Source organism: Metopolophium dirhodum, chromosome 6, assembly GCF_019925205.1.
Source record: "Metopolophium dirhodum isolate CAU chromosome 6, ASM1992520v1, whole genome shotgun sequence".
Taxonomy (NCBI): domain Eukaryota; kingdom Metazoa; phylum Arthropoda; class Insecta; order Hemiptera; family Aphididae; genus Metopolophium; species Metopolophium dirhodum.
The window spans coordinates 6,658,352-6,676,317 of record NC_083565.1 but is presented as its reverse complement, the minus strand read 5'-3'; the positions used below and the strand labels follow the sequence as shown (position 1 = coordinate 6,676,317).

The 17,966-nt window shown below is 34.1% G+C and overlaps 1 protein-coding gene across 1 annotated transcript; it reads left to right on the top strand.

Annotated features, from left to right (window-relative positions):
* The first annotated feature begins 8,235 nt into the window (after window positions 1-8,235).
* On the top strand, window positions 8,236-17,325 carry LOC132946422 (ankyrin-3-like). Its single transcript, XM_061016417.1, has 5 exons — window positions 8,236-8,326; window positions 12,710-13,099; window positions 14,023-14,271; window positions 14,618-15,063; window positions 15,838-17,325. The coding sequence occupies exons 2-5, from the start codon at window positions 12,717-12,719 to the stop codon at window positions 16,554-16,556; spliced, it is 1,797 nt and encodes a 598-aa protein (XP_060872400.1). The 5' UTR covers window positions 8,236-8,326; window positions 12,710-12,716; the 3' UTR covers window positions 16,557-17,325.
* The last annotated feature ends 641 nt before the right edge of the window (window positions 17,326-17,966 follow it).

Here is a 17,966-nt window from a genome sequence, read left to right as displayed (position 1 = left end):
ATTGATATTTTATGATGTATATAGGTACGTGGAATATATTATACGAAAATTCGACTTTAACTTTTATACCGTAGGTATTCGTGATTTTCGTAACCAATGAATACTGATAATGTGTTTACTGCGACAAAGACACGAATTATATAGATTTTCCAAACACTTAATATGCACTTGTCAACAAGATGTTTGTTATTTTTGTAATCTGAATGTATCTAAATCGTTCGACATATGTTATACGGTACAACAATTATTTATTAAATTCTTATTTTTTAGTTATACCGCTCAAGTATAAACTTAAAAGTTATTTTATTATTTGGGGGGGGGGGGGGGGTGAGTTGGATTGGAATTTGTTGATAATGGATTTCCGCCTATGCAACCTGCGTGTTTCGCGAAGGAAATTATTACATTAGGGGTTAGGGGTCGGAGAACTGCGTTTACGAAATTATGGTTTATCCGCAGAAAAAGAGGTCTTATTATCGTGAACGGCGGTGGAAATTTGTGCGCTACAGCTGAGGATATTTTGACAACGACTGCGGATTGGGATTCAGTAAAAATGTAGGTAGGTATCTACCTAGTTTAAGTATGGCTTAATTTTTTTTTTAAATAAACTACAATACGTCTTAAAACATATTATTATGAGTTACGGTTGTATAATATATAATAATCAAATATAATATTTCAATTATTACATGTATTTATTTGCTGTGACGCAACTACTTTTTTTCAATTATATCGTATAATACCCGCCGCATTAATAAAATGGTTTTATTTCCGGGATGAAAATATATATACTTGGGTAAATTGTAATCCAATTCGTAAATAATTTCAAAATAACGATATTCGTTCCAATATTATATATTATACTAACGTTATAAAATAAAAATATAATTATCGTCAAACGCAAACTATAAATTTTTTCAAAAAAAAACGTAAATTAATGTTTTCTGGGTGATGGGAGTATTATAACCTCGCACCCACGTAAGCCACCCTCTGTCTATATCCTATTTAGTTATATCATAGCGACTTAAGGGAGGCGTATGTTATATTATTATTACTACACCAAATATACCTACACAGACACACTGTTCAAAGATTGTATATTAATCAAACCGTTTATATACGGCAACGGTGCGCTACAGGTCGTTGAATTGTTCTCGAGCTTGCGACAATACCACCAGATAACCGGTTATCTTTATGCAGACACGTAATACCGATATTATTATTAGATATAATATTATAGGTAATAGCTGCAAGTTTGTAACGCGATGTCTTAAGTACCTTACACGATGGTTAGCTAATACATGAATTTTCCGGGATACCTCCGTACAAATAATAGCTATACCTACACCCCGACGGTTACGGTTTTGAGACGACAAGACGTCGCGTACTTATTACATACACTCTAACAGTCTAACAGTATAGTTAATAGCGTCCACTCGATTCCCCAACATAATATTATATATTGCATAGGTGGTGATTATTTTATTGAAAAACACTCGTTATTTAAAAAAAAATTAACGTTTTTGAAACTATTTTTCTGTTATACATAATATTAGAACGTTAAATAACACCATTTTCGAAAAAAAAAATTCTCTTTTAATCGTTATATTTTTTTTTTAAAGTTTTTTCCTTCGCTATTTCGAATGACACCATACATTTTTGATTCGATATTTCAAAGCAAAACGAAACAGGAAGATTTTGATAATTATAATGCATAATAGTTTTTAAAATTCAGATTCCAGACGAGTTGTCGATAAGTGTTTAAAGTTTTGACACGCAAGCGGGGTGGAGTGACAGAGCTATGGGTACCCCGCAAGATTTAATAACCAAACTAATGACTTATAAAACACTCGTGTCCAAAATTTGATTTGTATATATAATAACCCCAAGTACTCGTGCTATATTCTGCATTGGAATTCTGCCTGGCTTTTTTTTATATTATTTACCGGGCCGGGCTGGATTTCGAATAATAAATCAAGGGTGGGACCGGGCTTTTTAAGGTTTTTTCTTCGACAATAAATAATCACAATTTAAAATAATAAATAATAATGATAAAACCGATGTTGGTACAAGTAGATACATATAGAGTATACTCTATGGATAGATACTATAGGTAGTATATACATTATACAATCACAATAAATATAATAATATATTGATTGGTGGGTAATAAAGCTATTTATATACCATAATAATATTATATTTTTTTTCACAATATTTTTTGGACCAGGCCGGGCTGGGCCTGAGGATAAAATTGATGGACCAGACCGGGCCGAAAATGTACGGCCCTTGAAGGTCTATAGTACCTACTTGCTATAACGTTCCAGAGTTTACGTATTGTATTAATAATATTATTACACATATCATTTGACACCGACGATTTTTTATAATATAGTCGAGGCTCCTATGTATACAATTTCTTGAACGATATAATATTTTAAATTGTAATTAATAATTAAACATGAATAGCTATAAATATTAATATTTGTAGACTACACAACAGGTAGGCAGTATTATTATTGGCATATATGTAAATTAATTCAAAATCTAATTAGTTCGTGAATATTAATGTTAATTTGTCCTTGCAGACATCTATATTATATAGTTTGCTAACAAATAGGAAGTAACCCATATACAATAAATTGTCACGTTTTGGACGATTATTGTTGAACTGTCATCATATAATAATATAATATTATTATAACAAGTGGGTGGCATGGGCATTTCAGACTCATTCGGGACTGTTTGGTTTCTTCTAATATACATATTATAGCTAATAGCTATATTTAAATATCAAATATGTACAGTGTCGACCATATAGTTTATCTAACATTTAGTTCTAAATAGACCGACAAAGATATTGTGCAAAGCCATTTTCGATCGATGATTAACTTTTTCATTTTTACTGCTATTCAAGAAAACAAGACGTATATAGTACCACCTACCTACAATAATATTATGTTTAACAACCGTATTACAAACGCGTGTGGCGTTGTAAACTAAAAAAAAAAACTAATTACGTGATATTATTATCGTTGTTCGTGTTCTCGTACAATCAGTAGCTGGTAACAACATTTTAGGTATAGTAACCTACGTGCGCTTTACGCGTGTTAATTTACCTCCGCGTCGATGGACGTCTCTATCTCGTATTTATACATATAATATAATAAAAATATATTATGTCGGTCGACTCGCAGGTGGACCGGACGCGGGATATTAATGAAAAATTCGTATACGATAATATAATACAATGATATAGCTACACAGAAACGTGTTACCGGAAGACGTTAAGTGTAACAACACAATTGTACACGCGTATATTTTTCATTTCTTTTAATTGAACTGTCTCTCCGGTTCCAGTCGATATGAAATAAAATATAATATATCGGCAAGCAGTCGTCTTCGACTAAAATATAATATAACATGTACCCCGTGTGTTGTATTATTACTCTTGTTATTATTATTGCCATCTTTATGTATTATCGTCGTCACTGTAGAACACCGAGCACGTATAATAATAGGAACATCATACATGGAGTGCAGTGACGTTTATTACACGGGGCGGAATGACCTAAATTCGTATTACCGTATTTACTCTTCGTATATTATAATATATTATGGGCACGCATGATATTAATATTATATTATTATTATTATTATTACACAGGCGCGCTATATATCATATTATTATGTGTCTCGGTATATTGTCGGGCGGAGGCGAAGGACGTCGGATCGGTAAATTCGCGCCGAACGTCTGTCGCGCGATTAAGAAATAACATAATAATAATATTATTGTAATACGCGCTCGGTCGACCGCATATTATTGATGGCCGTTTAACGTACATTTAATGGGCTCGTAAAAGGGCGTGTGAAAACTGTTCCAAGACGAACGACAGTCGTCGTAATAATAATTATATTATTATACAATACCGCGACGGTTCGGTGTATTAATCTTGTTTTTCCGTAAAACAAACAAAAAAAAGACAAAGACCGTTTGAAAACCTGAAAACCGTACATCTTGAACTGATCGTTTAACCGAGTCGGTAATGATTAATGAATATCCCTAAAGCAGGCTTTTATGGTTATAATAATATGAAGGTGATAATTAATTGTTTTCCTATTTTAAACACAGTTGACAAAAACGCATGACGTGTATTAATATGTTAATCATTTATTACAACGGTCAACGAGTCAAAATATATGAATATTTATAGTTTATACTCATATGTATTGGATATAAGTCGGCATCGACTCAAAACTATGGGTATTGCAGAAATTAATAACCACACACCATAAAAACCATACTTTTTATAGGTATGATTATAAAAATGAGCTGATTTCGTATAAAAGTGAAATACACAATAATACTAAGTAATAACAATACAATTCATTGTGATGACATTATGCAGGTCAGGGTCGGGTCAAGAAAACCATAACAAAAATTTATACTTAACAAAATGTATTTATAATATAAGTTATTTATGGATAAAATAGTGAGCAATAGGTTACTATAATAATATTTTATATTGATTATTATTACTTTTGTAATAAATAATAACACACAACGTGGTGAAAAAATTCACTGTTTTTACAGATACGGTGAAAATGGCGTAGGCCCTCAAAAATTTTTAGATAATATATAAAATTAGAGTACATAGAGCAAATATTATTTTTAATTATATTTAAAAATTCCATAAATCAGAATTTGAATAAACTCATTATTAAAGGAAAAAAATGGGTTGAGTATGCTTGGTGTATGTGTACCTACTTGTTGTGTATTGTGTAGTCACTACAGTGTAGTGTACAATAATATTATCGTATTAGATATTATTTTTTTATTTTGATTACTATTTATTCTTCTAGAAGATAACTGAACACGTTCGTAGATATGAAGTGAAGTATAAAATGTTGCAGTTTAAAAAAAATCGTACATGTAGCGAGAAAAACAATTAGGCCGATGTATTTATCTATACATGTTATAATATGATTTTGCCAAGTTATGACTAAACCAGTTCGACCAGACAACGAAAAACAAAATCGTCGAAACAACAATAGATTTACCTATACATAAATTGTACAATATTGTGGGGCATCGCATGAAAGAAAAGAGTAAATAAAACGCATACATTTATTGGTAAGTAGCTATATTTAATGCTATATATATATATACGTAATTCATCGTTGAATTATATTATTAAAATTATTATAATATGCATTTTAATTTTTAACCAAATCGAAAAAACATATAATATTATAATTATACACGTGTTCGTCAGATTAGTGATTATAGACGAATCATTATTCCAGAACAGTCTTTTTATTGTCATCGGCCGGTCGATCGTATATATAATATATGAGGGCACCCTCCGGCCCCATCGTCGCCGTTGTGTCGGTTATCAATTTATTTTGGCAACAGCGAACACGAGCCCGGAGGGAACTGAACTGATGTGTGCACAATAATCCGCCGGTTGGTTAAATCGGAAGGGGGGAAACGCGACCAGTGTATATATATATAATATATACATATATATATATAAATATTATGTACAAATATACGTGTATAATATATATATATTATATCGATATATTTATACATATATTGTGCGAGTCTATACTGTATATATATATGTCTACTAATATATATATATATTATGTGTACGATATTTCGTTTGTTATTCCCTGTAATGCACTTGAAATCTGCAAAAGTCGACTTTCCGCTACGCAAAACATTCGTATAATATAATATTATTGGCTTTCTGACGGGGCATTCTATTATTGTTATGTTTCTTGTTTTTATTCGCGTACATTACGGTATACGGAGGGGAATTAATGATTTTAGAGGAGTGACGATGAAGGTGCAAGGGGGTGGCCGGCGTCCATAATAATGTAATATGCGCTGTCCGTATGCGTTGGCGACGGGGCGTTTATAGTGGGAATTAAATTCAGAGCTCTGAAAATCCGAAATCGTTTCATTTGCATTTCTTCATTCTATTAGAGATAATGCGATGTATATTTTGTATACATCAATGTGTAGCCAACCGGTCAAATTAATTATGCTACCAACATATTGTATACTTTATAAGTAGTATTTTAGTTTTATCAAAATCGCGTATTATAAATTATTACAAACAAACCTATAGGTATTATGGGCGTGGTGATGTATTCGGGATTAAAAACGTTAACCCGTCTACACTATATAATTCCCAGTCAATATATAGTCTTATACTCGCATTGTATACCTACATATTAATATATCGAATGTTCGATATGAATGTGCCTAACATACACTCATATATCTAAAATATAAATCGAGATTATAATTTGAGCTTAATCAATATGCAAATGGATCGATTAATGTACAGATTGTATGTTCAGTAGGAAGTTGATTATATATAGACAGTATAGGTTACATACCAGTGGCGAATCTACGGAGAGGGGGTGGGTTATGGGGGTCATACCCCCCCCCCCTCCGGAGACCATCATTTTGTACACAATACAACATGTATATAATAATATGAAAATAATATGTGCATACTGAATTTCTATCAATAATTGTATAATATCCTCCCCCCCTTGAAAAAATCGCCTAGATACTGGTACAAACAAAGAGTATAATATAAACGGTGTACTGACAGCGGACCAATGTCGGACTAGTGGCGGACCAGTGACTACAGATTATTTAAGTAGTTACGTACCCTGCTTTTCTCGAGGTTAAGTAGGACGCAGGCGACTCAGTGCAAATATTAATGGGTCTCCGACTGCACACATTGGAAATTTTAAATCATCATAGGAGGCACCTTTACTTAATACTGAATCGTTGAATCACATCTAGGTGTACGAATTCACCATATCGTGGTCTGATGTTTCATTGTCTCAATACCTATTCCTGTAACTTTTTTTTATATTTTTGAACACTAAAATCTGTCTACATACATATTATCTTCCCATTATTGTACCTATGAATAATTTCCTCTATGTCTATAGGCATATTATATTGTTAGATGCTTATCGACTGACATCAAATTCGATCACCATCGACAATTTCAAAATTGTATAGGCATCACCTATATTATATTGAACATTCGATATAATTATAGGTACATATTAGCATTAAATAATATAGTTTATCCGAGGTACCTATCATGAACTTATAATTGTGTAAAAACCAATTTAATCATAGATACGGTGAGTGCGGTGACCCACAAAATATTCTTATTGCATATTTCATGTTAATTATTGCTAGTTGTTAGTTGTTACGTTCACAGTTCACACAACCACACACACACACAAATACACATACGTCATGTATCTATGTAATATTATTATTTTCCAATAATTATTAGTTATAACGTATAAGACACAATTGACAATATTAAAATAATATTATAATCCTCACATAATACACACGGTTTAATTCTCCGTAGCCGAATATCGAATGTTTTTAATTTTTAATGCGCAAAGCTTACCTGATACTTGATGTCTAATATAATTATAAATCTGTATAATATATATTCTATTAAATTCTATTAATATTATGATGTAGAATAATAAACCTTATGGCCTATACGGATTCTTTCGCAACCTAAATGATAATACCTATACTGTTGGTTAAAATTTTATAAATTACGTATGATAATAATATACTATTTAGCTATTAGCAGTAGGATGTAGGTAAATAATAATCAGACAATTTACAACGACTAAGACTTATGACGTGGTAGGTACAATAATAATTATTAATACGTGCATTTAATCCCACGAACGGTCGCTGGAAAGAGGGGAGGTGCCGAGGTGGTTACCCAGTGGTAGCACCTAGCATTAGTAAAATAAGATCGTAAAGTAAAATGAAATATTATCTCGTTTAGATCGATAAGGTACGATAATAATAAAATATTATATTGAACGGTACAAAATACCTGTTTGGTTGTCGGATCACACAACACGCATTTGTATAATAATATTATACAGAGTGATATTTTTCCCATATCTCGTTTAATAAATTTGTTCTCCTTATATGTGTAAAATAATTGTAGTCATGAAAACAATTAACAATCGTACTACGACAGTACGGCCCTAAAAGTATACCATAATATTATAATAATCATAAAATACCTCGTAACCGTAATGCCCGCCGGACAAAATATTATTATTTGCACGGTTCTCGTTAAAATCACTCTGTACGTAACGCGTACTGTTATTATTAGGAACTGCTTTTATCTATTTGCGTTACCTTGTAATCGGATTTTACGGTATTGGTTTTCAATAAGCTCGGTCATTTTAGTCGTCAAAACCCCGTTGGCGGAACAAGGTCGCGGTTGAGACAAAATATGTGAGTATTACAATCAACATTATTTAATACGTTGTTTTTACGTCGTTTTCTGTTAATAACTGTTAATCATTAGTCATTGGTCATTACTTGAGACGGTCCTTTCCGTTTTTACCGTCATTTCACTTCGCTAACCAAACACGAAACGTCGTTACAGGTGTTTAATTGGCTATTCATAAAAGGCGACACGTGTAATACACCGTGCGTCATGCACTCTTCAATAATAATTTCAATCGTTCGGTATGTAATACAAGTACAACATTCAAGTAATTAAAATCCGATTGGTAAAATCACAGTAAAAATTATAATACCTACGGACAAGTTCGGTGTTGGGGCCGCTAGCCAGCAAACGCAATTAATTCGTTTGTTTTCTCAATGGTTTTGTCGAAAACGTTATTTTAGCATGATATGTCGAATAAAAGTTATAGTCTTTTAACAGATAGGTGTGTATAAGGAACGATATTAAACGTAATGCGAACGAAAATAGCTGATGCCATCATAATTGATAATATTCCGATGGTAATAATAATTATCGTCGATGCGATCGTAGCTAACGACTGCTAGACGTTAAAATGTTCAAATTAAAATTCTTTTCCGAGGTTGAAAATCCCGTCATAATGAATTCTAATAAACATCAATGAACTGGTTTTTGGAACAATTAAATGACCCCTCTGATAAAAACGTTTGGAAAGGCCGACGAGACTCGCAGTGTCCGAATTTGTCACACTCTTCTTTTAAGTAATTCTATACGTTTCAATTAGACAGATTTTTTTTTTCCGTCTGCACTAACGCGCGTTTCTATTATTATTGAATTAAATATGACCGGATGTAGGTCGAATTGATAATTAAGACGACCGTTAAGTTTGGGGCAAGATCGTAATTCTTCACGTCAATACATAATAATTTGTGAACCGACTACACATTATTTTAAGAGGACGCTACGACCGCATGACGTGTTGTCCTCCGTCTTACGATTAATGTAAAACATTGCAAAAACGGTTATGCGTGGGAAGTAACCGACATTTTCACCACACAAAAATGAGAACTTTGGCTGTGAAATATCGTTTTTATTTTTTTTTTTGATATCGGAACTACAGAAAAAGTTATTCGAGTTTGAAAAACACAAAAATAATAGATTTTGAAACAATAAGAACTTTTTTCGTACATATGATATCAAAAAATATAAACGATATTACACAGACAATGTTCTTAACTATATTGTATATCAACTTAGATCATATACGATCAAATATAGTATATATGATCTAAGTATATCAATATCTTAACTATCACTACAGCCTGAATGGTTCCTATCCCTCGCAAAACAGTTTTTGATAATATGTTGTACATTTGTAAGACGGAGACAACACACGCGGATGTAGCCGTGCTCTTATAACAAATACGGAATCATTATTAATTTTAAAATTTTTGTTTTTAGGTATTTATTTAATAATTTTGATTAACATTTTTAATTAATTGATAAATAGTTGTAATGCACATTCAAATATTTAAAACCTGCCTGTTTCTGTGATTTTGAAAATATTGGCTACTGAATTTAAAATTTAAAAATACATTGTATACCTACAATTACTGTTTTCCGATAAAATGCTGTGGTTTTTATTTTTATCGCATTATATTTAAATTGTATTAAATTTTACGTTTTACATAAAGAAAAAATATCAACGATACCCGATCAATAAACTATTATTTTATAATTATAATTTGATTTTATGACTGACATGTTCAAAAAACCAGGGAAGTCGCTCTGCTGTAAATATATAGGTGTCGAGTGTGTTCCTGGTCACCGTTAAATTAATCGATTTTTGATATTTTATTGTTATTCAAAAACGAACCATCGCAGATGCATGCAATTTTTACTAAATGTTTATGCTAACATTTCCTACATTAGGTAAAAATTTGAAAATATTTAGACTCTTTTGGGGTTATTAATAGCCATGATAAACTGTTTAATTTTGTAAATAACTGTCGATAAAAAAGCATATAATATTATGTTTATATTGTTTTTTATCAAAGGTTCTACTTATTATGCACAAATTATATTATTAAATATTTAAATACAAATTGCCTTAAAAAATATTTTTAAGTGTTCATACACCGGGTTTGAAATGTTCAATAACTAGTAGGTATGATGTGTTCAATCACTAGGATTTTACTTTCTTTTTTTTAATTAACCTATATCATAGATTATAAATATTTTAGTATTTATAGTCAATGCTAATAACATGTTTAATAGTGATTTGGTTTTATATAGTTTTCTTAATGTCAGTTTAAAAATAAACAGTTATACTAATCTTCAAATATAAACTCTGTAAATGTGATGCTGAAAACCAATTTATGAATTAATTTTGATTGCAAACAAATTCTTAACTGTTCAATCACTGGTCTGTTCATCCACATATATTATATACTACGTTGTGACAAAAAGTTTCAAGTCTATACAAAAATTAATTTTTTTTACCTACACAACATAACTAAAAATTGTTTTTTTTTTGGTTTAAACAACCAATTTCATCTAAATTCAAACATGAAATGTATAGGTATTTAAAAAATGTAATTGTTGAAATTTTTAGCTTGCTGTAATAAAAAAAAAATATTTTGAAAATTTCATTTTGTATAGAATTGATAATTTAAGTACCTAAGTGAAATGTTTCAAGATTCTATAAAGTTAATATTTTGTGATAATAACAACATAACATTAATCGTTAAACTTATACGCTTGAATATTCAGTCTTCAATATTTCAACTTCTATCGCTCATAACAATATGTGTGTCGTTTTATGGGTACTTAACTATTTTTTTTTACTAGACGGTATCACAAGCTAATGCGCAAATGAAGTTTTCTTCAAATGAGATTTTTGACTATAATACTAGTGATTACTTTTAGGGTTATCAATGCTCTTTGTTTTTGAAGTTTCGAATCGTATTAGAGTATTTTTTTATTACTTTTTTTCAGTGCATCTTTTGAGTTTTCTGATGTGTTACTTATACTGGGTATAGATTAATTAATTAGTATACTGTAATAAGTTTCTTGATAATATATTTATTTTTCATCTTCTTTGACTATCAAAATGGAAAATTGAATTTAATTACAAAATTACTTTTTTAAATGATTGCTAAATGTATGCAATGTAATATTAGGTGAATTTAGGTGAATATAAATCTACGTTCGCTATAATATAGAGATTATAATATATTTAAATTGGTTTGAACCCGGCCGCGGTTGCATTTTTCTTCGGGCAAATCACGGTGTCCAGAGAGAAGTGCCGCCATCCCCCACCCGGGCATGGCAGATACCTACGTGTGCCCAATAAAAAATCTGCCAAACCAAAAACACACGTGCTTACAAACCTACAATTTCCTCCCCTACAAACAAAAACAAACAGCTAATGGCCATAGTTGCCGGGCCTCACGATCAATAAAAAAAAATGTGTATATTTAAAATCATATGATGTATTATATAGTATTTGATAACTAGATTTGGGAAAGCATGTAACACCACTAAAGTGAAATTTACACACTGATAAAAATAAATATTTGCGTTCTTAAAATTTTGGATTGGCCACTTCTGCTCCCATAGCCTCATAACATGTAGTATAAATGTAGTATATAAACAAATTTAATGATGCATGATGGGTGGTGGGGGCCTCACCACCCCCGCTGGCTTATGTTAGATAATTTTGCATTGAAAGTGTACTTGAAATGTAGTTATTTCATTTTTAAATGAGCTATTCTATACTTATTGTTCCCTATTCGAGTGCTGAATTTATTATTATTATTTTAAACACCAGCTGCTAATCGGTCGGCGTCGTTTGATTTAAAGTTATATAATATGTCCTATACGACCTACATGTACAGCCGTACAGGACTATTGAACCCTGCGGGCCTGTGTTCGATAATTTTACACTTCGAACGCAGTTTTTAAATTATAACATTAGCTTCTCTACGAAATTTTTTTCAATTCAAGCACTAATATATAGTTATTATTTTAAACGCCAACTAATGCTGATAACAGTGACGTTAGAATTATTTTGTCACACAAGGGATGAAGCTTATTTTTTAACCCACCTTTTGATCATTAAACATTAAATACATAATTTAAGGATTAAAAATTCAATTGTTTTCAAAAAGATTTATCAATCAAAAACATAAAAACTAAATAGTTAATTAATACGCAATAACAAATTTAAACCTAATACTTTCAGTTATATACTATAACTATTATATACTATATTTTCAACCGCACAATAAATAGCAATTTACTGTAGCCAAGCTATTGATATACGACTGTAGAAAAACATAATATTATGATAATATTATTTTAAAATTATTTTATGAATAATAAAGTTTTAAATTTGACTATAAAAGAAATGAAATGCGAGTGCTGTACAATTATCGGAAGAGGACGTCGGCTTTGGCCTCGGATCTGCGGGCCGCCATCGAGCTGGGAAACTATGCGGCGGTGAAGCGATCGATCACGCGCAACCGGCGCCTGACCCACTGTCCCATCGGCCGGGCGGCCGACCATCCGGTGCACGTGGCCGCGCAGTCCGGCCACCAGCACATCGTCCGACTGCTGTTAAACCGCGGCGCCAACCCCAACGCCCGGAACAAGCACATGATGACACCCGCACACCTGTGCGTGTTGCACTGCCGACACGAGGTGGTCGAGTTACTCATCGGCCACGGCGCCGATCCGGCCGCCACGGACAGTGCCGACAACACGCCCTTGGACCTGGCCACGTTGATGAATGAAATGTACGTCATACACCTGTTTTCATAAATTCCATCAATATTACATTTGCAATAGGGCCATTTTTTATGTGAATGGGGCGGGGTGGGGGTGGGGGGTGATTTTAATGTTGGATAATATACAGAGTATATATTCTTGTGTCGTTGTACGGTAGGTTTTTGAACGATTATGTATCGATGTTCAATAATATGGAATTTCGAGAAAAAACGAAAAGCGAGTGTTTCTTTATTTTCAACTGGCGATATTTATACGTAACAATTTTCAATATTTTTAAGCATACAATTGCACCAACAACCAACATCTAGGTAACGACTACCTATATATTTTTAATGGATTCTGGTAGAGCATATTTTTCTAAACATTCTTATGGTAAAGTATATCAATCTTGGATCGCTAGTTTAGTAAATTAATTAATAGGTACCTAGCTTTAATTTAAATAGTTGGAATACATTTTGTTTACTATAGCTAAATCATTGTTTTTGGACTATATTTCAATTAAAATGAAACTGACTCTAAAAAATGTATATATGGTTAACAGGTTTAGTAAAAAAAAATAGGGGCAAGTAGGTAACAACTCTGCCCTACTGTTTTGTATTGAGTATACCTTGTCATTTAGTAAGCCACTACAGTAATGTATGTGTTAAATTTAGATTCAATGATAAATCACTGCATTTGAAAAATGTTTCCAAGATTCCGAAGATGGTCTATCAGCTTTTATTACTAACTGATTAAAAAAGTGTATTCTAGGTAACTTGTCATTTAAACTAAATATCGAATTAATGTTTTTACCATATTAACTTTAAACTTAGCGATTTAAATGTAGTATTTATTAAATATACTTCTAACTCAATAAACATCGGTTCGATATTTGTGACTTGCGTGTTTCGCGCGTACAATAATAATATAATGTGCATGCCCCTTTGTGCAGACGATGTTTAGACGTGTTGCTGAACTGTGCCATGCCGAAAAGTGTGGTGAACAAAGCGTTTTACAAAGCCGCTGCACGTGACAACATTATACTGATGAACAGGCTGCTCAACCGCGGAGCGGACATAGATTACAAGGACGCGTCGACGGGGTTCACGGCACTCCTGCTGGTCGCGAAGAGCAAGAACGTGAGGGCCACACAGTTCTTGCTGGAGAAAGGCGCCAATCCCATGGTACACGATCTTTATGGGTAATTATCATTCAAACGCAGTTAAAATAGCGTGAATATTGTAGTGTAGGTATTTATTTACTACAGTACCGAGTGTTATAATTTTTTTTGGAAGGACCTAAGTCCCCCATCCCATAATATTTTCTAAAAATAATATAAGATATGCTTTGTGCGATATATTATTATTACAATATATTATGCACAATGGTACTAACTCTTACGTTGGGGGACTTGTCAGAAATTTGGGGGTCCAGTCATCCAAGCACCTCCCCCTCACCAGCACATTTTTGCTAATGCTATAACATAATATCTGTTCGTTGTAAATTTAACTCCGAAATTTCCATATGTGTGTTTACTGTTTTCGCAGTTGGACGTGTCTACATTTTGTCGTCTTTTACGAGTTTCCCGACCGGATACTGAAGACGATGTTGTTGCAGACCTGCGGCCGGGAACTGATCGACTCCCGGACGTTCAAACAGAAAACGGCGCTACACTTGGCCGCCAGGCGGGGAAATGAGGCGGCGGCGGTGACGTTGCTCCGGGCCGGCGCCCGCGTGGACCTCCTCGACCACAAGTCTCGGACGCCGCTGTTGACCGCGCTGCACTGGCAAAATGACGCGATGGTCAGGCTAATGGTTTTGGCGGGTGCCAACGTGAACCGTGCGCCCGGTTCAACCCGGGCGCCCCTGCACACGGTCGTCGCTCGGAACAACTTGTTGCTGACGCGGCTCATGCTCGAACACGGCTCCGTCGTGGTGGATCTGCGCAACGACGATTTGAACTGGACGGTCATCCATTCGGCCTGCGAGTCTGGTAAGTGGTTTTTCGATGTTATCCTTTCCACCCCCCCCCCCCTCCCCCCACATTACATACCTACGTCCTACATGAACTTTAAAATAGAAAAAGTGATTTCTGAACGACAATTTAATATAAAATATTTATTTACTATAGAAAAACTGCAGTTCATTTAGTTTACCTTTCATTACATATTTATATGATATGGATTTTTGTAAATTAATTCCCAGCCCTCCAAAAAAAAAACTGCGCACGCACGCATGCAACCGGCAACCGCATAATATACCAGTAAACAGTTTCAATGAAAATTAACCAGTGGGTGATTTAAAATGCTAAGGAGATAAAATAAGAAATTAGCCAAGTAATAAGCATTAGGCAAAATTAAAAGAGATTTGTTTCACATATGTATTCGTTTATTGGGTATTGGCTAAACAATGATCAGACTTGATCACAATGTAGGTAAAACTACTTTCATTGGCAGAATTTTTCGGGACTTGCCCCTTTTTTTACAGTTTAGTTTTTGTTGGATGTGTATCTTTTCAATAAACACTTATTTATAAAAATATGTTTTTAAATTTGGACGTAGAAAAAAAAGAGGCTGAAAACCCTATTATTTTCTAGGTAATGGAAAGCTGTTAAAGATGGTTATTACTTATCATGAATTTTTTAAGGAAATAGTATGAGCCTTTATTTAGGGTAATTTATATTTTCGAGGAGAACATTTTGTCAGCCACTTGCCGTGCGATCAAAGTCTCCACACGCCTATGTATAACCATACTGTTTTTTTTGCAGGGGACGAGGACATGTTGAAGTGCCTGCTGGCGTACGCAGGGCCCCACGTGCTGCAAGTGCTGCACGCCGGTGGCTGGCCCAGACCGCCACTCGTGGTGGCCGCTTCGCTGGGCCATCGGCCGGCGGTGGACGCGCTGCTAGCGTGCGGCGTAGACGTGAACGCGCACTGCGGCAACGGCGAGACGGCGCTGCACGCGGCCGCCCGGGGTAACTGGCCGGTGCTGGTGGACCGACTGTTGGACGCGGGCGCGTGCGTCGACGCCCGTGATGCGGTAACCGGCCGCCGACCGCTGGACGTGGCCGTGTACACGTGGGGCCGCCACTTTACGGTCACCGCGCAGCTGGTGCACTCGATGCGGTTGGGCAAGGCGGTGGTCCGGCACGACTTGGACGCCGTCGAGTTCCTGCTGGCGTGTGGAGTGTCGCCAAACATGACCACCGAGGCGTACGGGTCACCTCTGCACGTGGCCGTGCGGCACCACCGTTACCGCATGATGTCGATCATACTATCGTCGAACCGTTGTCGCACAGCCGTCCGCCACAACGACGCCACGCCGTTAGACTACGCAGTGGCCATGGGCGACGACCGCGCCGCAAAGATGATACTGTGGCGGGACCAGCGACGCAGGCGGTGCAGACATCCGTCGCTGACCGCCGTGACCCCTTCTGCGAAACAGACACTGCAGAAAGCTGCGGCCCACAGGCGGGCGTCCATCTGACTGCGCCAAACGATGACCGAGTTTATGTTATTGACGTCGACGACAATGAAGACGTTCTGTTTATTGTTTTTACTGTTTTCATTTTTTTCCAATTACTTACCTACTTTATTAATTGTTTTTATGTTTTTCACTATCTTAATGTCCTTAAGATAAACCAACGTTTTTGGCGATTTTTCGCCCGTTTTTTACTGCTTTCATTATATTATCATCCCACCTCCGCCACACCACCCCAAACTTCAATTGGAACGACTTTGTGTGGTTTTATTTTCGAAACGCACCTTTTACGATGTGTGCCTGCTGTAATACAACTCCGGTCAAACTGTTAATATTCCGTGTTAATAACAACAAAGTTTTCATAGTTTTTTTTTTTTTATTTACATTATTATTTAACTTAAGAGACGTATGTTTAGTGTTGACGATGTAAATTGTAATAAACACCTATTTAACTTTGTATTACATCCGATTTCAAGGGAATTAAAAACTGATTTTTCTATAAAATTGTAAACGAATTTTGTACAACGATAAATAATATTGCTAATAATAGTATACCTGTGACATTAAAAAAAAAAACCAACAAAAATGTGACTTACCTGTTTGTGATTTATTTATAGTATATAGATTTTAGAATAGCGTTTTAAGTGTAACTAATAATGTAGACCTCTACGTAGGCCTGATACGATGTACCTAATATTGTTAATGATTTTATTTTGTTGCCTTATGACTGTTTACGTATATATAAAATACATGAAACAATAGTAAGATTAAATAATTTTTGAATAATTTCGTTCTTCGGTTCTCTGATATAATAATACCGTGTTACCTTCAAAATTAATGAGCGGTGAAAATGTTAATGAGTAACAATGATATTCATACATTTTACCTTAAAAACCATACTTAGTTAGTTTTAAGAATCAAGTATTGGTAAATTATTGACTTTTTTTTCAAATAGTTGAAACATTTTAGTATTAGTATCTAACATGGAAATATGAAATTGGTACAATTCATTAAGGCAGCGTTGAGTACCTATTAAAATATTGTAAAAATTCGTTATATTTCATTATAACTAAATTATACACTACAATTCGTTACTCGTTTCTGAATATTATAATTAATTTACTGGGTACTGCTCTGCAGTAACTATTAATGTTTATCATCGTTGAGTGTAATTACTGGCCAACACAGATTTCAGATTACCATATTTCTATAGTAAAATTTGGAAAATGTAACTTTTTTTCGATTTTAGGTGTTGGCGATATACCTGTTGATGGCTGATGTAATAAAAATTTTACTTTTTTAGAATTTTGTGGTTGAAGGATTTCCGAGAAAAATTTAAAACTAAGCTAGATAGTTTACGGAACTGTTGAGTAACAATATGGCCAAAAAAAAAATTGTCAAAAGTGTTTGTTCTAA

Excerpts from the sequence above, each read along its gene's own strand:
- LOC132946422 (XM_061016417.1), top strand. The coding sequence starts at position 12,717 with ATGCGAGTGCTGTACAATTATCGGAAGAGGACGTCGGCTTTGGCCTCG. Across the intron at positions 13,100-14,022 it reads GCCACGTTGATGAATGAAAT|ACGATGTTTAGACGTGTTGC; the intron begins GTACGTCATACA and ends CCCTTTGTGCAG. Across the intron at positions 14,272-14,617 it reads ATGGTACACGATCTTTATGG|TTGGACGTGTCTACATTTTG; the intron begins GTAATTATCATT and ends CTGTTTTCGCAG.